Source organism: Cloeon dipterum, chromosome 1 (genome assembly GCF_949628265.1).
Source record: "Cloeon dipterum chromosome 1, ieCloDipt1.1, whole genome shotgun sequence".
Taxonomy (NCBI): Eukaryota; Metazoa; Arthropoda; class Insecta; order Ephemeroptera; family Baetidae; genus Cloeon; species Cloeon dipterum.
In genome coordinates this window covers 11,428,295-11,453,089 of record NC_088786.1, presented here as the reverse complement: position 1 = coordinate 11,453,089, position 24,795 = coordinate 11,428,295, and the positions used below count along the sequence as shown (strand labels likewise).

The 24,795-nt window shown below is 40.1% G+C and overlaps 1 protein-coding gene across 2 annotated transcripts; it reads right to left on the bottom strand.

Annotated features, from left to right (window-relative positions):
* Window positions 1-1,183: 1,183 nt before the first annotated feature.
* On the bottom strand, window positions 1,184-23,491 carry sas (stranded at second). 2 transcript variants are annotated; one of them, XM_065475736.1, is made up of 19 exons: window positions 23,183-23,491; window positions 9,232-9,609; window positions 9,003-9,170; window positions 8,627-8,944; window positions 7,490-7,986; window positions 7,165-7,297; window positions 6,855-7,103; window positions 6,371-6,493; window positions 6,102-6,305; window positions 5,782-6,041; window positions 5,457-5,691; window positions 4,428-5,321; window positions 4,247-4,300; window positions 3,867-3,990; window positions 3,296-3,810; window positions 2,723-2,963; window positions 2,550-2,662; window positions 2,294-2,475; window positions 1,184-2,129 (listed from the first exon to the last, which is right to left on the bottom strand). In XM_065475736.1, the coding sequence occupies exons 1-19, from the start codon at window positions 23,448-23,450 to the stop codon at window positions 2,064-2,066; spliced, it is 5,022 nt and encodes a 1,673-aa protein (XP_065331808.1). In that variant the 5' UTR covers window positions 23,451-23,491; the 3' UTR covers window positions 1,184-2,063. The 2 variants fall into 2 exon arrangements, with proteins under 2 accessions (XP_065331808.1, XP_065331809.1); XM_065475737.1 differs by lacking the exon at window positions 4,428-5,321 and having other exon boundaries at window positions 23,183-23,490.
* Between the last annotated feature and the right edge of the window lie 1,304 nt (window positions 23,492-24,795).

Genomic DNA, 24,795 nt, shown 5'->3' with positions numbered 1-24,795 from the left:
GATTCTGGAAAATGATTGCCTTTGTTGGCATTTTAGCCATCGAAACGCTGCAGAATCTATTAATAATTCAAACTCAATTTAACAATCATTTTACTATGGATATGCGTCATTTTTTAGCCGTTGGTATAATAGTTACTCAAATGAATATGCTTTGTTATAATAAAAAAATTAACCATTCTCGGTACTTTTGCACCTACACACTATAATATAAAGCAAAAAATACTCGCATCTTTTGAATTATTACTGCCATTAGAAAGAAAAGAAATATAATGAATTTGCAAATTAAAAATAGAAATTTAACAAAAATATATAGTTCAACACAACTTTTATTTCAAATGTTTGTTAAATTGAAGCATTTTTTAGATACCATTAAATTTTTTGATAAAAGTTTATTTAAGTTTTAAGCTTTTAATGCAATCATTATAATAACCAAATAAAAGTATCTGTTAAGGTAAGTTTTATATTTAAATAGTTTCTTAATTTAAATTGCCACAAGAAAGTAAATCAATTTTGTTCCCGTACACAGGGAATAGAAGATGTTGAAGAATAATTAAGTGGCATTACATAGCATTCGATGGGCTCGGAATTAAAGCTAAATATGATGCATCAAGATCAAACCTTTCAAACAATATTATACATGCATGTATGTGCAAAAACTCGTTCTGACGTAAACATTAAATTTTAAAAATGTGATTTTACCTTTTATTGGAGAAATAAAATGAAATGACTTAAACATGCACAAATCTAAGCTGAGCACAAATTTAACTCAAAAGATTTTATATTTTGCAAACTGATTGTGAATTGTTGTATTTCGCTGATTTCTTTCTTGGGTTTGGGCATGAATGGAGTACATCCACAATTCATACAATTAATAAATTTTGAAGCAAAATATTCTTAACAAAATATTGTTCATGCATGTTTGGAACTCGACAAACAATGTAAATACACAGTTGCTATATACTTGTTTATAAAGGCGGCGGGGAAAAGCGAGCAAAGTTGCACCGTCTTGAGATAATCAGCCTGCGAGTTATAATGAAACGAGGCGCATAAATTTCCAGGCTCGCAGACGGGAATAAAAACACGAAAGGAGCAATAACTCAAAACCACCCAACGTCCTAATTTGCATAATAATTACACTTTAAAGGTTATGAGAATTCATGCAAATGAAACCACGCGCGGCAGCTGCTTTTATATTTAAATTCGCTTTATTCAATAGCAGTGGTATTGTTCACATCATATAAAATATTACACAATAATATAATAGCGTTCTTATAACATTATTGACGTGTTAATCTTGTGATTCATAACACAAACTGTCTTGTTCTATGTACAATAATATCTCTGAGATTGAAATTTTAAATCAGGGCTCTTGATGGCACAAGCAGCAAAAACGTTGCCCAAAATTTCGCCTGCTGAATTAGTAAAATAAATTTACTTTCAAAAAGTGTGACTTCTTTATACCCGCCTAACATAAGTACTCGTAACGGTTACGTTAAATTATTATCTGATTTTGCTAGTCACCGCAATTCACTCTGGAAGATGAAACTTGTTTAACAGAAATTATTAAAACTAATAAATAAAAGTTCATTCACACAGCAACGATTGATGATAAGAAACAAACCGGAGGTGGACGGAGTTGTGAGAAATCGATTATTGAACTTCTGGCGAGCACCAGAAAGAAAATCGTCGAGTTGGCGGACAGCGTGTGTTTGTTTATCTATTTTTCAGTCGAGTTGATGGGAGATTCATAAAAAATATGCGTGTTTGCTAATGTGCGTGTGTGCGCATATGAAAATTGATGTAAAATGCAGTCTTAATCGCGTGTCTACCTGCAGCAACGTTTGGGAAAACATGTCACTAGATTCAACGAAATATGAGCTCGGCAACAATCTCAATCAGCAATCACATACGCAAAAATCAACTTGGACGAACTCATCAATTTGTCCATGCATCACAATCATTTTTCAAAATTAATTCACTTTTTCGTCGGCAAATCGACCCCAGGATGAGCAAAAATTTATTCTTGGCTGGCAGTTTTTTAAACGTTGAGAGTTCTCTTTACTCTAGGCGACTTCTTGCGTTGTTCTCTTTGAGTTGCCATTCGTGACTACTGCAGGCTCATCCGAGTTCTGAAATAAAAAACAACAAGTCAAAAATGAAGAAAGATCAAACAGAGAAAACTTGTTGCTGAAAACTTTTCAACACCAAACGCAGCCTGTTAAACGCGCGAGCGGCGCGAGTTGCCTACCCGCGAGATATCTAACTTGGTAATTAGTTGGAGCGAAAAACACACCTTGAAGGAAGGGTTGTCAAAGGCGGCCTCCGACTTGCCCCTGGGAGTGATGTTGGCTGTGACTGAGTGCTGTCGGCGCACCATGATCATCAGCAGGATCACCAGGGCGACGACCAAGAGCGCCGCGAACACGGAGACGCCGACCAGCGCGCCGTAATAATCGCCGCGAGGCTGCTCAGCGACTGGAAAAGGAGAGCGAAAAAAGGCGGTTCAGATTTGTGTGCCGAGAAGAAGAAGTTTTAACGAGCTGCAATACCTCTTTCCGAGGCTCCCGCCGACGGCAGCAGGCCGGGCTTGGTGGTGAAAGTTCTAACGTCGCTCTTCTTGATTTTGCCGTTTGTCAGGAAGGCCTCCAGCCAAATACGGTACCTGCCGATTAATTAACAGCTAATTAGCACGCCCGACTCTCCAGAGGAGCAACGTTCGCACCTGGTGCTGGGCTTGAGCGCCTGGATGACGGTGCGAGTGCGATTCGAGCCACCGTCCTTTTTCACCAGCTTGAAGACGGAGCTCAGTTCTTGCTTGTTGGCCTCCACGTCACTCTGGTAGACGGCCCGGTAGATGTTGACGTACTTTTCCTCGGGCGCCGGCACGCCGGTCCAGCTCAGTTCCACGCTGTTTGCCTTCACCATCGCCACGTGCACCGCGATGTCGAAGCCGTAAATGTTCACTGAAAAACGAGTGAAATTTTATGTAAAAAATAATGTTTTAAAGATTAAAGAATTCCTGAAAGAATTTAAATGTGCTTATTTCTCATAAAATTTCAACATCGAAACTCTTGTTTTTTCAACGAGGTTTATTTTTTCAAACACAACTAAAAATTCAACAAAACTTAAGTGTATATTATCATTAAAGACTTAATATTTGAGAAAAAGGAAAACACGTGAGGAAATTTACTTTAATTATTTCATAAAATTTCTACGTGTTTATTTCCTCTAACCATTTTTCATTCATTTATATTTGCTTCTCCTCAGTAACAATTTTCCTCGCTTAATTTCTCACCTGCTGGAGCAGTAATCGCCTGGACGGGCTTTGCCTCCGACTGCAGGTCCATTCCGTGGGAGGGAATGAAGACGATTTGGATCTCGTATTCGGTGCCTGGTTTCAAATTGTCCAGCACGTACGAGTTGACCATGCGATGGATCGGCAGCGAGGTCGAGTATGTGAGAGCCTCTCGTGCCTTGTACCGAATTTGGAAGCCGTCGATGAACTGCTGCTCGTACTCTGCGAACTGGCGCCACGCCACCTTGATCCAGGTAGTGTTGACCTGCGCGATGGACAGACCAGCGTCCACGGGCAAGACCTGTGGATTCCCAGAGGAGGTAGTTTCGCGCGGAGTGCGCACTATGGCCACGTGGCTCTCCATTGAGCCCAGCTCACGGACGTGGATCACGATTTGGAAGTGGTACTCGGTGTCCGGCTTTAGACCGGACACTTCGTGCGCCATTTGCAGGCCGTCGATCAGTTCATCCGTCGCGGTGGTCGCCTTTTCCCACTTGGAAGGGTCGTTGATGTCCCTTTTTATAGGTTTAATTTCAGTAATCGAGTTTTTTAGTCTAGAAATAGTTCTCACCTGGTTCCGTCGGTATATCTGACTTCGACCTTTCCGTGTAGGCCAATGTAAACTCTTGGCACTTGGAAGACGAGTCGAACGGAGCGAGGGTCCAAAGGCATAGGTGGCATCAGGGTGATTTCATCTGTTTTTGAAAAATGAGTTCAAATTTTAAGTTAGCCAAAGGATATTTTAAACTTAACTATTTTTAAATAAATATATATATATTGTTTTACAATTCAGAGAAACAATTATTAGTTCTATTAAATGTAAGCTTATAATTCAATTAAACAACGATATCACAAAACTGTGTCCATTGCACAAAATGTTCCAAACGATTATTAATACAACTTTTATATCGAAGCCGTTAAATAAATATAATGATAGCGATCGATACTTACTGGTGCTAACAGATGGGAATGGCAAATTAGGAGGTCCATGTCCGTGAGGAGCTCCTGAGAAAATTCAGAGCAATAGCAAACATTAAAATTTTGTTGCAATAATTTAAAAAGACACTAAGAATGAAAATGAATCATCGAGATAGCTAAGAAAGAAATATGAGGTAGAGAATGACAGTCAAACCTTTCGCAGGTGCTTTTTCGTGAGTATTAGTGGACAGGGTGTCTGCGTCAGTGATAAGCGTGTCGTTTCGCGCGGCCAAAATTTGCCCACCGGGAAACTGCTGGGGTGGTCTACGCGGGTCGTGGGGTGAAAACTGAGCAGGGTTGAACGGGATCAGCTGGCCGTTCTGCAGCAAGAAGTGCTCGTCGTAGTCGTTCGGCGGCTGCTCGTCAAAGTGACCAGGATGCTGAGGGGCAAAGGGTGGACCCTGAGGCCTACCCTGCTGATTTCCAGGGTGCTGACGGAAGTGCTGCTCAATGTGGGCCGCGATCGGGGAGAGGATGGGCCGACCATTGCCGTCGACGGGGATGGAGCCACCCTGGGGTTGTGGTTTGACGCTCTGCTGGAGCAGGTGGGGTGGCAGCTGGCCCCTGACGACGTGCTCGTCGGGTCGTCCTTGGCCTGGCGGGGGCGCCCTTTGGTCGAATTTCCCCTTGAGTAGTTCTTCCAGGAAGTGCGGGTCGATGTGCTGGGGGTGGCCCTTTGGCGGCAGGGGCTGCTGGTTCTTGGGCGGGGGCCCGTTGATGAATCCGTGGTCGATGGGTTGTCCGTGGAATTGGAACGGTGACTCCTTGTAGTCGGGGGAGTATGGGCCCAGGAAGGGTGGCAGAGAGTTCGAGGGCTTGGATTTAGGGGGTGTGAATGGGGTTGGAGCCACGCCGGGGTTGATGGGTTCCATTATTTGTTTTACGGAAGGTGAGTCAGGGTTCAGCACCAAAGGCACTTTTGAGTCTTTGCTTTTTTGTTTATTACTGTCTTTCAAAGTCTTTAGCTCTGGGATGGGAGTGGGCATGAAAATGGCAGTCTCAGTCTGTTTAGTCATCGGGTCATTTTCAATCTGTCCTTTTGGGTTACCTGAAATCATATTCCAAGCGGAACTGAAGATTGGAAGGAAAGAAGAAATATGGGGCGGAGAGACAGTTGCTAAATAATTTATGGCTCGTAATGAGATGACGTAATAGCATGCGAGTGCTTTTTAATGAACAGTACCTGCAGCTGGCTTTGAACCCTGAGGCTGAGGACACAACCAGTAGAGGCAACAGTCTTCGCCCGGAAGGTGACTCAACCTAGCCTCGCTGGGGTCGCATCCAATGGTGAGAGGAGGGGTGGCTGGCACCGGGGGACAAGCTGGGCTGCAGGACACGTTGCCAAATTCGCAGTAACACCTCTGCTCGCAACCCGTCAGCTTGGATGGAATTTCGGCGTAGTTGTCAAACATTTCTCCCTAAAAACCAAAGTTTATAAATTAGATAAAATATTTTTAAGATTTTTTGCTGTGCGTTTAATAATTGTTTTTAATATCCTCCTTTATCACCTGGTAGTGGCAGGTCCCATTGCTCTTGCAACGCATGTCAGGGCAGCACCTTGGGGGAATAGCAACGAACTCAGGGTCTTTTTCCCAGTCAAGACAGTGAGGGTCGAGCACGTCTAAACCAAAGTTTGTTGGGCACTCAATAGTGGCGCATTGGATTCCGGTTTTGGTACAAGCGCAATATTCCTCGCATCCATCGTGAAATTCCTCATTTATTTTGTAGACTTTTCCCTTGAATTCGCATTCTTTTCCAGGAGTGACAGCTGGTTTTTCAAGAACATATTTTTACAATTTAAAAACTTATATTTTGTTTTATAACTTACTAGATGGAGGGTCAGGAAGCGTGATACTAAAATCTCTACTCTTTAGCGCACCGTTTTCTACTCTCAAGTAAATTTTGCCTGCTGGCAGTCCGCTGGCGTAAATTTCCAAGTCCGACTTCACACCAGGATTCGTGCTAATAACAGGCGCCTTGCTCCACGGCCCGTTTGGTTCTTTAGAGTAGAACACGGCTAATTCAGGGATACCTTTTGACAGTGCAAAAATTCATCAGTATATTATGCTCTGAAAGGCAAAAAGTGGTCTATTATACCTTGCTGCCAAGTCATGTTGTTTGGCAAATGCGCAATCAGCCTGGCAGAGGAGCTGTTGAAAGCTTTCACGCCGTCGATGTCAATGCCTTTGACCTCTTTGTCCTCTGCTTCAATACTGGATGCTAAATTTTAAGTTTGTTAGATTTTCTTAATAACGCTGATCATGATTTTGAATGGATTGAAAATTGTTGATTATTCTTGCATTATAATTTGTTATATGAATAAAATAATTAATATTTTAATGTTAAGTAATGTTTAAAATTTGGTATAAACAAAATATTGCTATTTAAAATAAAAAAATAATTTTATTCTTTCTTTTTTATGCTCAGAGTGACAATTAAAAACAAGGTAAATTAAATTTGCTACATATGCAGCAATTTTAATCCTCTTGTTTAAACCTGCATTTGTGATACAGATAAATTTTGTTATGATATGATCTCCCAACTTTATATTTGTCGAAAAGCAAAATATTCTCATCCTTACGTGGATTTCTGCTCTCGTTGCTCTCCTCGCCGACGTCACACAAAACTTTGGAGCAACAGGAGTCGTTGGGATCAGGCACGGCGACACATTTGTCAGAGAGGTTGGCCTCTGGAGGAGGGCACCTAGGCTTGCAGGCCACCTCTCCATTTTGTCCGCAGGTACAACTTTTCTCGCAGCCGTCAAAGAAGGTTTGACCCTTTTTGTACACTTTCTCTTTGTACCCACAGCCTTTGACGGGAGCTCCTTGTTCTAAGAATAGAAAAAACGGCAATATTAAATTGAGTACCATCAATCAAGTTTGTTTACGTACCTGTGTAAGTGACCCCTGTAACCAGTTTCTCAGACTTATCTTCGCATTTGATCATTTTGCAGCACACGTCTTCAGGGTTGGTCACCATTTGGCAACCCTCGGGCGCCTTCTCAGGCATTTTTGTGCAACGGGGCTAAATGAGAAATTTTACAATATCATCATTAAAAATTGCTTTGAAATAATACGGAAGAATTCATAGACATGAAGATAAATGAAGTGTATATATATGTTTTTTGCAAGACTAAAAGAGCAAAATTTTTTGTGTAAATATATCATGTTATACTTTTTAAAACATTTAAATAAAGAAAAATCATATGCTATTAACCTCGCATTCAATTTCAGCTTGGCCATTGCAAGTGCACTTCTGCTTGCATCCGTCGTAGAAAAGCTGTCCTATGGAGTACGAGTTGTTCTTGTAGAAGCACTTTTTCAGCTCCCTTCCCTCTAGCAGCGGTGAAGTTGGCTTGCAGCCCTCCTTCTTGTCGTAAGGGTCCCCGATGTGGCCTTCCTTGCACATGCAGAGGGCCTCGTCGGACCCGACGGCCGCTTTGTGGCACTCGGTGTTCTCGCCGCACTGATTGCACGCGTCGTGGCCGTTGTGCTCCTCACCGTGATTGGTGCACTGCAGAATCACGCAGCAGCTGTCATCGGGCGAGGGCTTTTCTGTGCACAGTTCGTCCTGGCTGAAGGCTCCTCGGCGGAAGAAAGGTACGCTGCAACGCTGCTTGCAAACTGGTGGCTGGCCCGGCTGACAAATGCACTTCTGCTCGCTGCAGCTTCCTTGCGAGCTGGGGATTTCATCACCACTTGGTACTTTCTTTCCTATTTTTAAAGAACAAAAAATATATTGCATTAGGTCACTTTAAATATCTGCGAGGCGCAATATAAATTATAGGAGAGCTGACAAGCAAATAATTACAACCAAATTTTAATCGTCATTTCATAATTTTCTGAAACATGATCTAATTAATTTTTGAAATAGGCGACCACTCGAGGTTGTGTTCATTTGGTCTTTGGAACTAGCCTCAACTGCATCATGAATAGGACGTACTGGATGACGTCGAAACTATAGTCGAGAAATTAAAAAGACAATTTTGCAACGAGGATGAAGCCTGGTTTAATTTATTTCCAATATGATCTAATCAAATCCAGCCCCCTTCTAATTTAACAAATTTTAAGGATTAAAATTTCGCTTTAATTTATCTTTAATTTGTCTTCTCTCCATTCAAAATCATTAGGATCCGTTTAATTTCATTACAAATGAACTGATACAGTTGTAAAGTTGTGAATTAAATTTAAATTTTGATAAAAAAAATTGGAAATATTTTTATTTCAAACATATTTTCATTGATATTATCAAATATGACATCAGTTATAAGGATTTAAGTTTTCTTCTGCTCTTTATCGACATTGTTTTATTACACTTAAGTCTCATTTAATTAGTTCAATCAAATCTCTCTACCTAGAACAACGCAGAATCCAGACTCGGGTTGATCAGCCACAGGCCTAGTTGTGCCCAAAGTGGGCACATCCTCTCCCCTGGCAGACCGTCCCTCCTCCTGTCCTGGCAGAAGGGTGCGAACCTGATACGTGGTCAGGGAGTGCAGGTCCTTAATCGTGATGGTGGCGGGTTCCTGGGTGCCGTCCGGGGTCAAGCGCTCAGTCCGCTGCCAAGGGTCGTTGGTGCCCTCTTCCCTGTATTGCAGGATCATGCCCTGGTGACCACGCCACCTCAGGGTGAGGGTTTCGTTGCTCGAGTCGACCACTGTTAACGCTTCGCCTGAAATGTCCACCGTTGAAATCCCCATCTAGATTATATTTATAGTAAAACACAGTACCTTTGATGTCAGTTATCTTGGAGCACGCAGCTGTGGTTTCGTCAGAAGTTTCGATGCACTTGAAAACGCCTTTTCCATCGCACTCGCACCTCTCCGAGCAATTTGTGCTTAGATAAGCCTCGCCTGGGTTGAAAGCCTTGCCCTCGTACATGCACGGGATTGCGTCAGCTGCGCAAAATGCAATATTTATTCGTGACCGTCCGAATGCAATCACAATTCTAATCTTTACATTTTCCTGTTTCTTCCTCGGGCTCGGCGAACAGCAATTTCCTCATGTTGCTGCTGCTTTTGCGCCCGTTGGCGAGAATAACTTTGAATCCCTTCGACCTGAACTCGCCCAGGGTGACCCTCAGGTACGACTCCTTCTGCTTGAGACCTTCGACCTGGATGACGAATGACTTGTCATCCCAGGCAGGCGTTTTCCTCGCGATTTGGACGGCATTCCAAGGACCCTTGGGTGAGAGAGTGTTTTGAATCTCAAACGATTTGGACGTGTCGCCCGCCTCTCTGGGAATCCTAATGAAAATCTCGGCGGCCGTGTGGCTGATCGGCGCGACGTGCAGAATTTCAATCGGCACCTGCGATGCACGCAGCTCCTTTGGCAGTTCTGAAACCAAAAAAAGTCACGTTTAATTTTAGATCCTTGTCAGGTTGCGTCATTTTTCAGAGACACAGTGGGACAGTTGTGAAAGCTAAGGTGATAATTTGCAGGGAGTGTATAAACTTTTTCCTCCGCGACTGATCCGCAATTTGCTTTTCTTCACTGCTGAATAATTATTCAAATGACAGACGACAAAGTGCAGCAATTATAAATGTAGCGTGTATAATGAATGCGCGCGTCCCACTCGGCATACAAATGAAGGGCACCGGGGAAAAGAGAGAAAGTGAAGCCAAATACGTCTCCTTGGATGCAAATCAACGTTTCACGAGTGCACCAAATAAAGTCGCACTTGCCAATATAAATAATTCGCGTCATAAAGCTGTCGACCTTTACGTACGTCGCCAACCCTTTCTTTCTCGCTGGTGATAAATGCAAAGACGCTTACGTCACCGCGACAAAAGCAAATAATTAGCACTCCCACGGCTAGAGGAGCGAAATGCACACGCGGAAAGTTTCAAAAGTGCTGGGAAAATTGCTTGTGTAGGAGAGAAGGTCGGTCGATCTCTTCGTGGTTACACCGCAAACGGCAAAATGGTGCAATTAATGCACGACTTCAACACTTAAAACGCCGGTTGCATTGCTCAAATCTGTCACCGCATCACTTTAATTAAACTGATAGGAGGAAATTATTCATTAAATTCATTAAATTATTCATAAAATTAATTTAAGATAAACAAAACGGGAGAAAAATTGTTTAAAATAAGTTGAGTAGTTGATAAAGCATTTTGATGGTTAAATTTTCCATTTCATCAGACAATATGTTAACAGAAAATATACAGTGGTTTTTAATTTCAATACATATGTTAAAAACCTCTGAACATCTGACAACTAGTTTTATACATGCAAAAATAAGGCACTATTTTTTTCTCTAACATGCCAACCAAAGATAAATAAAATTTAACACTGTCAATGACAGCAACCTCTTGTTGTTGTTTTTGGTCACGAGATCTAGAACATTAAGCATTATTTCTAGAGATATTTAACTGTCGAGCACTATTTTAATTTACTGCAAAATTTGGAATTACCACAAAAATATGTGGTTTTATGGAGCGGCTTGTATGTAAATTTGAAATTACTTTTAAATCTAAATTTTTATAATAATTTTAACATGCGTGGCTTTTAAGAACTATAGGAACAATAACCCAATGTGAATGACAAAATTAGCTTTTCTGACCCTTTCAAACCACTCTTCAGTCTTCACGATCTACGATAAAATGAGCGTATTTATTATTTTCGTCCATGAATGGGTTGGATTGTATTTTGACATTTTCTCCTTTCATTCTATCTAATTAAACAATTCAAGGCCTTTCCACCTAATTTGTGCAGCAGTAAGTTGTCAGGAGAATTAATGACGGTGCTTTTTTAAGACAAATGGCCGGTAAAAATTCCAAGGAGGAGGAGGAGGAGATCATTCCTGTCAAGAAAGGGCGAATAAAGGAAGAGGCGCAATAGGTGTTCGTTACATGAAAGCAGGGAGTTCAACGTCCGCAGCAGCTTACAAGCAAGCGAGCACCAAGGATGAGCGCATAATATGTACTTTCTCTGTTCAGGCGAGTCACGTGATGCACCTTTTCAGCAGCGCGGATCGTTGTTGCATCGGAAATTAACGTGGCTGTTATCGCGATAATGGCAGAACAAGATTTTCGCTGCCGAGATAATTTACCGGACGCACCTGATGGCTAATTAAAAGTTACCGAGAAGGGCATATTATGGCCGAAAAGTCTTTTTCAGTCCCTTTTATTACCAGACAGCGCCGAAATTACATAATAACGCAAATATTGCCCCAAGGGTTTGGCGTCCCACCTGAGTCGTAAACGCACAATGGATCGTTTCTTACAGAGTCGTGTTTAAGGTGTTTTCGAGAAATTCAACCTGTCTCGTTGGAGAATGCTGTGTGAACAATTAATGATTTGCATCGGATTCGCCCGTGAAAAGGAGTTAAACAAACCGACCGCGCGCGGAGGATGCCTTTGAGCCGCGGTAGGTTCAAGGTTTCGGTGACGTCAGACGCACGATTACATGAAATAATATCTCCTGACCGGCCGGACAGCCATCGCAGCACAGCAGTCAATCCTTCGGTGGGAAAAATTACCAGCCTTTTTCAATAACACTTGATTGGGATCTGACGAGAGCGGCAACAAAGCACTGCGCTCTTAATTAACAACAGAGTGGAATGGACAATTCGTTCCGTCAATTGGTGCCTCTCTCGCTCGCCCCTGCGTCGAATTGGCAGGTGAAAAGATTTTTGCTCGAGGAGCGTCCCAATCTCAAGGACAACTAGAATGGTACATGGCCTAGCCGCGGCGTTGTTTCTATTTTTGTGCCCCGGCGGTTGGCCAACTAACATAGCTGCGCGCACTGATAAACTTTTAAATCGTATTCTGCATATTTATGCCGCTTTGTTTGGGCGCAGCGATGCATGTGATGCTGCGGCGGCCGAAAGTGCTTGCAAAATTGCAACCTTTTTAATTGCTCCGCCGCAGCAGCGCTCAACTATTGTAGCAGTAATTGTTGTTCCGACGCGAAATTACGAGCCAACATGCGATGCCGCGCGACGCCAGCAACCGCAGCAGAAACAGCAAATGTAATGCGTGATATTTCAACTTTTTCACTTCACATAATTCCCAGGCCAAAACGGAACGTGTTTGCGGTGCGGTTTTTGTTGTTTCAGTGTTATTCATGCTGATGGAAATCGTGTGTTAATATGAAACGCCAAAGAAATTGCTCATAAACAAATAGCATCCTCAACCAAGGAGAGCGCCTAAAATTCCAGTTGAAAAGTAAAACTCATAACATGGAGGCAAGAAAGATTTAATTTTTATTCGAGTCTCGCAAAAGAGTTAAAAATAAACCATAAAATTCATACAGAATAGTTAAACGTAAATTTAAAACAAAGAATTAAATATACCATCGAAACACGTGCTGAAAAGTTGAAATTTCTAAATACAAAAATAATGGTTGCAAAAAAACTAATCAGGTACTGCTCATTGTTCAATAAGGTACTTTCAATTTGGGTAAATGTTCGTAGAAAATTTATAACAGCTAATCAAAAGCAAAAACATTTGATAAGCTATTTTTTCTTGAGCTCATCTTGTTGTGTTCTAGAGCCAATAAAAAAATTAAGTCTTACTCAGAAATTGTCGGCTTTCTTCTTTGATTTACGGGCGCAACAACGCAGTAATCGTGTACGGACTTATCGGAGGGTATAAATAACTAAAGGCTACGTGACATGAAATTTCCAGCGTGAAATGAAAAGATTATCGGCAAGGTGATAATTTCGTTGAGAATCTTTAAATTTCGGGAGATTTAATTTTATGCTAAATATACCTTGTAAGAATATTAAAAAATCTGCATGGAATTCGTGCGAACACATCGGTTTGGTTTCACACATTGTCACTTGTTGTGTAGAGATTAGAGCTATGAAGCTGATCCGGAGACGCGTGTAGAACGATAAGCTCGAGAGCAAAAAGCAGCAGCCAGACGTGCAATCAGCGGGTTTGAGAGCCGATTTTTGTTGCGATGTGTGCGGCCACTTGACGCGTATCTTTGCACTTTACGAGCACTGCGGAAATATCAAATAAAGAAGAAACCTTGTAAGATTGTAGCACGCTTGCTCACAGCGCGGCGAAAACTGACCGGAGCTCTTTAGAAATGACATTGTGATAATTGAACTACTCAAGGTTTCCTTTAGAAAAATTATCAAACAACTTGAGCTATCTGACTTTCGCTATTGAGGTAGAAAAGGCGCTAATTACGTCCTGTAAGGAAAATATCAGTTGGAATTCCCTTTTTTACTTAAATTAATTGATAGAAGCAATACCACCAACCAAATATTTTGTTCAACAAATTGTTAAACATATGAAAATGCTATTTGAATCAGGATGGGTGGCAAAAGGCTAACTTATTTCTCACATCCTCGCCATAGACAGCAGCTCTCTCAGTCCCTCAGGCTTCCTCGTCAGTAATAAACATTCAAAACAAAATAAAAACTGTCGCAACTGGCAGAATATTTTCCCCCCTGGCCATGGAAAACGAACGATTGAATTTCCCGAGCGAAAAAGGATTTTAGTTATAGTACTTGTTTTATAAACGTCGCATAATTATTACCCTAACTGTGACACAGAGTTGCGATTTCATAGGATATTTGTATAAATTTCTACTTACTAGAAGTTAAAATTTATTTTTTGTACACCCCAACCCCCATTTGAAGACTGTGTAGCCAGTTCAATGTGGATTTTGGTGTGAAGTGTCACGCATTTTTTTCACATATAGTCTAAAATCTGTTTCATACAAGAGTACTTTGGTCAATTTTTCGAACAGTGTCAGTTTCTCTCGGGATAAAAGATGTCTGACCACTAGGAATTACAAATTTATATCAATTATTATCATGAATAAAAAAGCTCTCGGATCTGCACAGCTAATGGGCTATAAGTCTTGGTCTGCCCAAATTAAGAAAAAAAATTAGTACATAATTGATGTAATTTTTGCTTCGTGGTATTCTCAATTAAGAAAGTACTTATCATTTTAATGCCTTTCAATTAGCACTTTACTTAATGTTAATTTCTAGGAACAATGATTACAATTGAAGTCAAGCACCGGCCTTGTTCTAATTTGCCTATCAAACAAAGCGCCCTTGCGCGGAGCGTCACTCTTTGAACGCCCATCGTCGGTTGCAATTAACGTGCAGATTATTTTTCAATTAGGCATTTACATTCTCAATCACAGCTTGTTTTTATCCTTATCAACGGGAGCAGTGCCCTTAATTGACAGCTTATTGCACGGCGGCGGAGAACGATCAAAACCTCGCGGCTCACGTGAGGCAGTAAAAAATATCAGCGAGATTGGATGTAATGCCCTGAAAGAAATTTTTATGTGATTTTAATCGATTCTTATCGCACCTCGCCGCAGAACGTATAGCATAAAACTTTCCTGCAAGTGCGATATTTTCTTCCGTCGACTGTAAAAGGTGGAATAATAAAACTAGAACGCGAGTGCAATAACTCGATAAGGGCTCTCATTAGGGGGCATTTAAGCGTGATTCATTTTTAAGGCTAACGCCATGTGAAAATAACGAAACCGTTCCAAAAGTCAAGGTCCGACACATTTTTGTAACTCATGTTATCGCTTTTTAATTGCATGGTTCCCACATTTTACGCATTTTACGAGCCGAGCAGGAATTATCTATTCAAAATTCTTGCGCGTCGTGAAAATCCGTGTTGCAAGACACTGACTGCATTGTCCTCTCAAGTGCGAGAACGAATTGTTACAAGGATCCTTTTAAATAGGAAAAGGGCTCATATGTGTGAAATAATCTTGCTAGGTTACGAGTCATTACATCAAATATTTCTATTTTTTTACATGTTTGTTTTATTTTGGTTAATCATAAAAAACTTGGCCTTCATTGACGTTCTTGAAAACTAAACATTTTAGTATATTACGAATTAACGTCTCTCACTATATATTCAAAATCAATGTCTACGCAGAGGTATGAAAGCAACTTTTATCAAGAAATTTTTCTCGTACGAAACAAGTAAGGAATCTTTATAATTTAAAATACAAATTAAAAGCAAAACAATTTGAAAAATGGACAAAAAAAATTTGTTATTTAAGATCTCAAGTATGACGATGTTTCTCTTGAAGCGATCTCTCTTTGTTGTCAAGATTGTAAATCAAAGTCCACGCTTGTGAATGGTTTCCCAACAAGAAGAGGCAAACCGTGGAAGTGAAACACTAGCGAAGGAACAGGCGTACCTGAAATCCCATCGAAACATGCAGAAATTCCTGGCCGTGCCACACTCATGACTCGACGGCGTGATTTCATCGGAGCATCACGGAATATTTCCGCCGTGATGCAACCGAAACAGGGAAACAAAAAGCGCAAAAAATCGAACACACGCCACACCATGTGCTGCCCTGGCTCGCGAGACAAAGCAAGGCGAGTTAAGATAGGAAACAATAACCGTGAATTGCAAGAGATCGTGACTCCCGCCTTGCAATAAAAAGATCATCTTCCTTTCTCCCAGTCAACAGCACGACCTTTCGTTTGCAAACGGTTTTTTTACTCGTCCGACCGCAGTGCACTGTATACAAACTGTCCGAACGCATTATTACATGAATCGTAGGTGGGGAAAAATTGGCTGGTACAAAAATTCGTGATAAAACATGGATCTAAAGAGAAAATTGAAGTGACCGATATTACTCTATGTCTTGGTTAAGAACTAATTCAACCCTTGTTGCATATTTAAAAATTAATTAATTAAATTGGATTTTTAAATATATAAAATCATGTGAACTAGTACTGAAAGGAAATCAACAAAAAGGGACATTTTCGAAGAAAAACAATCATAAGTACGCATAATAATCTAAAAAATCCCCATTCAATCCAAATCATTTGAAAGCACATTCAAGACTGCTATCGCTTTGCGAATGAAAACCTTCAATGCTTCCCAGTTTGAAGACTGTTGATTTTGAAATATGCATTGTGCATTGCGATGGGAGAGGCTAAGTGCAATTTAATTTCTCCAAAAAGAAAGGGATTAATTCGTTCCGTCTGATGGAAATCAGTGCCGTTAGCTTTTGTAATAAGGCCACCAAGTGAATGAAATGAGCGCTTCAGCCGTACATATATGCGCAAGTTTGTACATTCATGTGCTTCTTGCAGCAGCCGCCGGCAATTTGGGACCAATGAATGGGATTGTCACGCTGACTGACTGACTGACAGACATATGAGCGCAAGTACGCGCACTCGGTAAATAACGCGATTCCGGGAATGAGCCGGTCTTTGTCTTGGCAGCAGAAATCTGGGTGAACAGCCTATCCAGCTTTTGTCATTTCAAATTTAATTGAATTAAAGGCTATTCGGTGAAAAGTTCAGAGTGGTGTGAACATATTTGAAGCTCAATGTTAACAGGAAATATGCTGATAGATCAAGAGCAACTCTAAAAAATATAGCTGAATCTCCTCAAGTCTAATTTATTCTCGCTAGCTACGATCTCTATATTCTAAAAATTAATTTATATTTTCATTAGATTTGATCTTTTGATTATTTATTGCCTTGGTTTTTTTTTGCTCTTTTTATCCCTGTCCGAGGACCGGGAAGGGCGCGCTGCACTAGCACGAATGCTGAAACCCGGGTCCCAGAATGAAACACCGCGAACAGATAACATGGTTAAATTCACTCACATAGAAGTTAATTAAATTCTACTTTTACACAAACAAAAAATTTTATACATCCAGCTTATTATTTTGGAAGCTAAATTTTGTCTTAATTTTTAACACTCCACTATTTCCCATAAAGATTTGGTAAGTAATGGGTTGCTCGCATTTAAAAAAATATTTATGAATATTATTCAAGTGGTAAAGTAATTGCTCTCCAATTTCGCCCACAAAATATTTCACCTCTAATCTGCAAGCAAACCTGTATTTAAAACGTGCGTTTGACACAATGTGAAAGCGAATGTGATCAAAAGCGGAGGTACATTTTGTGTAATTTGCCTACGCAGAACAGGAAATTACCATTTTTTTAACTGCGAGCGCAGCCAAATTTTCCAGACCGCGTTTCCGAAACCCAAAACAGCAATAACTAATATATCAACCTGTGGATCACGAACACGACGGGCTCCAAAAATATTACAGCAGAGCGTCCGCGCACAGATAATTAAGCTCTCCACGAATAAATGAGGAAATTGAAAATAAACAACATCACGCTCCGCGGCCGCACCAAGCAAAATAACCTTTAAATGAAATTCGCGACTGCGTAGGATGTGAGAGTGCTCGGCGGCGTAAAAAATTGCAAATTGAAATTACCTCGCTAATGTTGATGTTTTTTTCATTGTTTTTTCATCTTTAACAGCCTATTAACGCTCGGATATAGAAAAGGATGTGCAGGGAAATTAGGCTCTTTTGTTATTGTTTTACAGCACTAACTACATTAACATAAAATTTATATTTGTCATTGGCTCATTTTTATTAGTTTTGACATTATATTAACTTGATATAATATATAAATTTTCTAGCTCGAGATATTTTTATTTTTAATAATTTACAGCAACATAAAAAGCCTAAAGTAGATGGTTGACAATATGAGGCGTTTAAATTTCCCACTCGGTGACAAGAAAGACAATATGGACAGTATTTTGTTTTAAAAAAGTCACAACAAAAAATAAAAGCCATCTCATGAACAAATGAAAAAAAAATCGAAAAACAGTACCAATAGCTTGAGAACCACTCAAAAAGTACAACTCTGCAGAAAATTGTTAATTCACTTTGACAGTGCAGCAAAACAATATCCCTTTTTAATTATATCTTTTCACATTACTTTGATTGATGTGGGTAATGCCTCTTCAGACATTTTAATTATGTTTTATCTGATTCAAATTTAAATTAGGTAATGAATTTGTCTTCAACGCAATCTCTGCTCTATTTCAAACACGATATAGCAGTATATCAAATTTCTACTGAATTTAGAAAATCTTAAAACACGCGTTTCCTCTTGTCCCGATAACGCAGATTCCACGGCGGCCTTTCAAATCGAATTATTTGCGGGAAGTGTGTATCGTGAAATTGCGTGAGCGCTCACAGCACGACATGAAACACAGCGGAGCGAGCGATGCACAATCCTTCCGTTGGCGCAGCTCTCGAGACTTCAAGGGCGCTACTTCTGCATGTGACCTGGATTCTGTGCCGGCAACCGGCACAGAGCGAAAGAAAGAGAGAGAGAGGATCTTTTCCTCAAATCCAGTCTTATATGTGCATACCTCTACACCTACCTTTACATACGCGGCCACCATACGCCGGGTGAAATTTTTCAGCCCGCGTGCATGAGCGCGAGTGAGTTTCACATTTAGTTTGCGCGCTGTGAGGATGAGGACGAGTGTAATAATAAAGTGTTGCTGCTATATTCTACACTCTTGATGCAGAGGCATGTTTGCTCATTCCGAACGACTCATACACCATCAAACGTCAACACACGCAAAAAGCAACGAAATAAAGGGCACAACAAACTGTTTCTGTGCTCACAAAAAATGTGGTTATTTCCAGCGCTGACGCAAAATTGATGCCTCCATGATGCGGCTGTTTTTTGTCAGCCTACATCACAGAGCCTTTATGGCATTAATTCAAATGATTCAATATTTATTCAAGATGGAAATAAAAACCATCTATCACAAAACTAAAACTTTTGGTCTTCTTCCACATTGCGGGCAAAATTTTTACTTTTCTGAACTATTTCAGTGCCCGCAATGAGTTATACTTCATCCTACAATTGCGCAGACTTAAGATGAAATTGTCGGTAATTCTTTCCAATATTTCACTTTTCAAATAAAGAATTTAAGTATGTTATAGCACTCATGTCGAGCTTGTAATTAGTGAACTTCTTACACTTATCAGCAAATAAAAATATATATCCGTAAAAGTATCAAAAGCATTATTTATCATAAAAAAATCTATTATTTTATTCTAATCAGAGTTATAAATTAAGAAAAAAATGGGAAAGTGTTAATATTGGAATTTTAAATTTGTTACAAATAAATTCAGATTTAAGATTGTGTTATAACTGTTATAATAATGTTGTGGAAAAAACATTGAATTCACACGTTGTACAATTACTTTATTAATGTTTCATCTGTACAAAAGATTTCCTCAAATATCGTACGGAATAGGATGGTCAAAACACGTATATTCTGCATAACACAGAATATCAGCTTCCTCCGACATGAACATTCTAGCGTGGCACAATTTACAAAAAATATGAATAAGCGATTATAATGAGTCGCTGGCACTGATTTTTCTAGCGCTCACCGACGCAGCGCGACTTTCTCTACAGGCTGCTGATATTTTTTTTAAAATCTGCACTCCAATTTCCGCCAGCATGCATGAGTCACATTACGCGGCCTTTTTGTTAAAACTGGCACTCATGCAGGAGAGCACCCACGCACACTCAACACAACATGTAAATTTGAAAGAGTATGTAGTGCCCGTCCCTGGAGCGAAACACGCTCACCAAAAGTGCATACGTTACTCTCGGCGCGAAAAATACCACCATGTAGTCAATTACATCCGCTAAATTTCAACGGTAGTCGTGGCAGCGAATTTGAACAGTTGAAGAATGGGGAGCGTGAAAATTTAATTTCGAACCACTTACAAAATTGCCATGTGATGAGCGTTTCACGTTTCAATTGCTCTTAAGCTTGGTTTTTACGGTGAACTGAGAGGCCATTTGATTGGCTTGTCAGAACATAAATTCAGATTTGTTACCAATTCTAAACTATTTTTCAAGGATGTCATAGGCTTAAAACCTTAGAACTTTCATCAATTTTTTATAACTACGTGAAAACAAAATCATTTTAATTTGGTAATTTCACCATTGAATCGAAACAGGACCACTTTGCGAGTTTCTCCACTTGCTTTAAAAATGTAACCGCACAATTACTTTTCAATTGGACTTTCTACTGGGTGTGCTAGGCATCAACTCTGCCCCAAACAATGCCAGCTCCACCAAAAGCCAAAACGAGCAGTGAACAACATTATCCATATAATTATCTTGTCTGCGTTGTATCCTTTTAGTGTTTAATGAAGCTTTTTATTTATTAATTTTATATTAGTGAATTTTTTTAAATTGTTTAATTGCTTGAAATAAAATCAAATTGGCAATTAGAGATTTGCGCCACGTTTAAATCACCAAATTGGGAACGCGCTATATTTTTCTAGAAACAAAATTATCGTGGGAGCAAACTATATTGCCGGTGCGGTCGCCCACTCTTCTTTTCGCACCGAGCGGGAGTTAATCATTTTCATTCCGCGCGTTCGTCAAGCTCTGCTTTTTGTGTTTCATTTTGATTACTATTCGTGAATAAAGAGAGAGAACCGGTTTTGCGCTAAGCCTGCCACTATATGTGGCCGGTCCTTTTTTATTATTATTTTCCTTGCGAGCCGGTCGCTCGGTCAGCGAATGCGAACACGCATTTGGATTGGAGTGTGTTAGCACCGCCGTACGGTTGACCAATAAATTCCTTTGATCTTTTTATAGAATGATGAGGGACCTTATTCTCGCATTTTGCCTTTGGTGGCAATTTTAAAACTGCTTGTCTCACTGATCCACGCGGTTTATTTTTTGCATATGAGTCAATTCATATTTGCTAAAATGAAGGGTCGACGAGAGTAAGCTAAACTTGCTCTGCTAGCGGAATTTCCCGGCAGGAAGGGTCAAGTTACTCTTTTTACACGCGCTGGATTTTACAGATATACAAAAACTGTTTTTAGATAGCTTAAGGGGGATATCAATGTTCATATATAAATCACGAGTTATTTTTATTTGTTTCAATTTATGTGTGCTCAAAATACATTGAAACCCCTCTTCACATAATAGTTTATTTTAAAATTATTTTAATTAAATTTTATTACAAAATCTATGTACTTTTTTTAAAAATTTTACTAACGTGTACATATTTTATTACTACTGCGTGGATTTTTTGTTTCAATGTAGTTCAATTACAACAGTTACTTGATTTTTATATATTTTAGAGAAAAATGTTATATCATACATCATCAATACACTATAGCACTATAGGCTCAGTAATAACGCCATTTATTTGTAATGATGATCGGGATCTGAGACATACCAAACTTACGTTCAAATTATTTATTTATTAAGAAAATAACTTTTAAATAAAATCTAAACTCCGCATCAAGGTTTCAGGCACGTTATAGCATTTCTAATTTATTTAAATTACCGAAAAATTTATTAGATCGTAAAGTAGGCTTCATCTTCACGGTGGCTGTGCACTTCCAGAGACAAAATAATTATAAGCAAGGCTCTCGCGCACGTGTAATTGCTTAAATTTTCCACCAAATTTAGTCGTTTAATTGAAATCCGTCAGAGCAGCACAAACGCGACGTTTGTGCAGAAATCCGAGGCAAACGACGCTGTGAGTTTTATCTCTGCGGATTTTACTATGCAGATAAGCGGCGATTTTCAAATAAACACTCGGCTCGCGCGGAATGAATGTTCAATATTTGATCTCTGCACCGGCAGCCACATGCGCCGCTGCAATTTTCCCCACTTAATTGGCTATTACGCCCGAGAAAGCAGTTCGTATACACACACTCAAATCTATTCTCGCAGAGCTGCGATTCACGAATCTCTTCTTCTCCTTTGCTTTAATCCAGAGATCATCAGCGTCGTCTGCGTCGTGCAGAGAGCTCAAGCTGCTGCCGCTGCCTTTTACCCGGCTTTAGAAAGCTCGGCAAGAAGCCTGTCCTTCTCTCGCTAACCTAAATTGCAACCGGCAGCCGGCACTCGCCCCCATTCCGTTCCTCGCTACCCCGATACAAAAAGCAGCAAGGGAAGAAAAAGTCTAATTTATTTCGTATTAGTTTCTATTTTAGGACACACATCCCTCTGATTCTGCGTCGCTTTTATCTAAATTTCCTATCTGTTCTATGAAGGCGAAAGGACAAATTTAGCTACCAATTTGGACCAATTTTCCGTATTTCTGCTCCCTCATAAAAAACACTCGGTGATTTTTCTCCCACAACCAGACATTTACAACGACCATCTCCCATTAAATATTCGTGCCTCAATATAGCTCCTCATTTACAACCGTAATTAAGACGAACATAATGCAACGGAAGTGGAAGGCACGAAATTTGTATTGTAAGCGAACGTAAACAAGTTCCTATCCGTTCGTTTCAGACTTCCAGAGCCGCGCGGATGGTTTCAAATTTATGCCTCTGTCTCTTTCTGAACGCAAACGTGTACTTGACTTGTTCCCTCCATTGAAGGCTCTAAGTGAAACATAATAACAACAATGGTAAAGTACAGTTCTCAGAACTGCCGAGGCAATTTCTCTCGGCGTTCGAACGTTTTGATTCTTCGAACGTGGGATTCCGAGTGTGAATTTCAGCCAGGTGAACGGTTATTGCTTAAATGCCACGGCTATTTTCAGCACTGCTCGCACAAAGGCAGGAAAATTGCTCTCTTGCACCAAATTCATCGTCACAGAGATCGCTCCATACTTTCATCATTGAATATTCAGGAAATATTTGTCCTCTTCTCGTCCAATTTCAGCAACTATTTTTGTTTGAAATTCATAAAAGGTCTATTTCAAACTGAATCAAACGCTGCCAGCGATGAACGAGTGTACTGAACTAGAAACTTGAATTCTCTTGTATTTATAAATATTTAAACCAATTTATTCGTTTAAAACCCAATTGAATACAACTGTTTAACTATTTTCGAAATATTTTTTTTTGTAAATTTTATTAAAAAAAACAATATTTTCAGGTTCAAACCCTTTTTCAAATATTTATCATCTCAGATTCAAGTAGATAAACTTACACGGGAGGTGAAATAAAAATTAACAAATTTAAAGTTACTATGGACATAAAAAAGTTAAAGAAACACGCTTTTCTCCTCATGAGTCATTGCTTGAGTTGAGTGAAACTTTAAATAAGAATATTTGATGAACAAAATGCAATCAAATGAAAGACATTAATTTTGAAAATATTAAGAGACACTTACCTCTACACTTTTTGTCGACGCACTGGAGGTGGGCGGCGCAGGCGACATCGGGGTCTCCGCAGGGTTCGCCAGCCACTCGAGCGCACACCACACAACACTGGAAACAATCTGGCCGGGCCACGAGTGGCCGTCCTTCGGGACACGCATCTGGCCGCTGGCCGCCGCACTGGCACTGCTCGGGACAGGCGAGGAGGGCCGTGGCCGCCTCCGGGGCCGCCGCCGCCAGGGCGGCCGACAACGCGGCCGCGAGCACGACTTGCTTCCACATCACGCTCTCGCCAAGCACTGATTTCGGTCAGTCGCGACGCGGCAGCCCGCAGGTGCCACCTGAGAAGGGGGCAGCACAGGTTGCGGCAGACCTTTTACCTGGCGCGCGAGAGAGAGGCTTTCAGGCGCAAACAAAAAAGATCATCACGCGGGTTGCGCTAACAGAGCGTGCGTTGTTTCGAGCACCTTTTCAAGAGGGGAGGAGACTGAGTGGACCTGAGTGACCCCTGGAGGGTTAAGAATGTTAATTTCGGAGCGGCCTCTTTATCTTTTTTGTACACAATATCCGATGAGAGGAGAAACTGCCTAGCATTTTCCTTGAGTTGCTACGTAACATTATAATAATTAACCATTTGGGACTGGTAACAAATCTACCCTGCAATTTATTAAACATCTCTTACTTAAAAATTTGCAATAACTCCCTATCTTCCGAAATAGGACAGTCAGGATATAATATTTGCTAGTCAGGGAATGCTCCCTCAAAACAAAAATTAAATTATGACATACAGATACTGAAAACTGGACTTCACTCTTGTTCCTACTTTTTCCTTACTTTCTTTAAACAGGGAAATTGAACAGAAAAAGGCAAAAATATAGGACAACTTTCGATTTTTATTTTTATAACGATTCGGAATACAGGCCACCAGTAGACAATTGCAAAGCTAAATTCTTAAAAATTTGTTTCACGCAAATGTAAGTTAAGTTGAAATAATAATGATTTCCTGAACTATTTCTGAAGTACTGAACTTGTTAATTCTTATTAAACAAATTTAGAATATTATATTACTTGAAGTTATTACAGTCCTCGCTCAGTAAATAAAATTGATTCAATCGATTGCTCGAGTTATATCTGTAATATATTCACATATTTCCCCTCTTCGTATGCAGCAATGTTGCTGCACTCTCTTTAATATGATTTGCATTGAGCAAGAAATTCGCCAGGGAATTCATATGCTCCAGTGCATATTTTGTCACAACACTTACATTAATTATTTTTGAAACACGTCAGAATGTGATGGCACCCTTTTCTCAAGTTTTATTAAAAGTTACTTCTGATTTGATGGCATAATTAATTCTATTTACTCTGCGCTCCTCTTCGCTCTCTGACGTTTGTAAATCAATTTGCAAGCACTGCAATTAGTTAATTAAACAAAGTTCCCTTTCGCCGAAAATAATTAATTCTGTGGCGGATAAGTTCTGAACTCTCAAATTTTAATAATTGAAATGTTGCTCACGCTTACGAAGAGAGTGGAACTGTGTGTTCGCCGGCTCCTCATTCGATACGCAGTCGAAATTTCAATCACAAACGGATATGGATTCTTTTATACAAATGAAAATGGCAACAC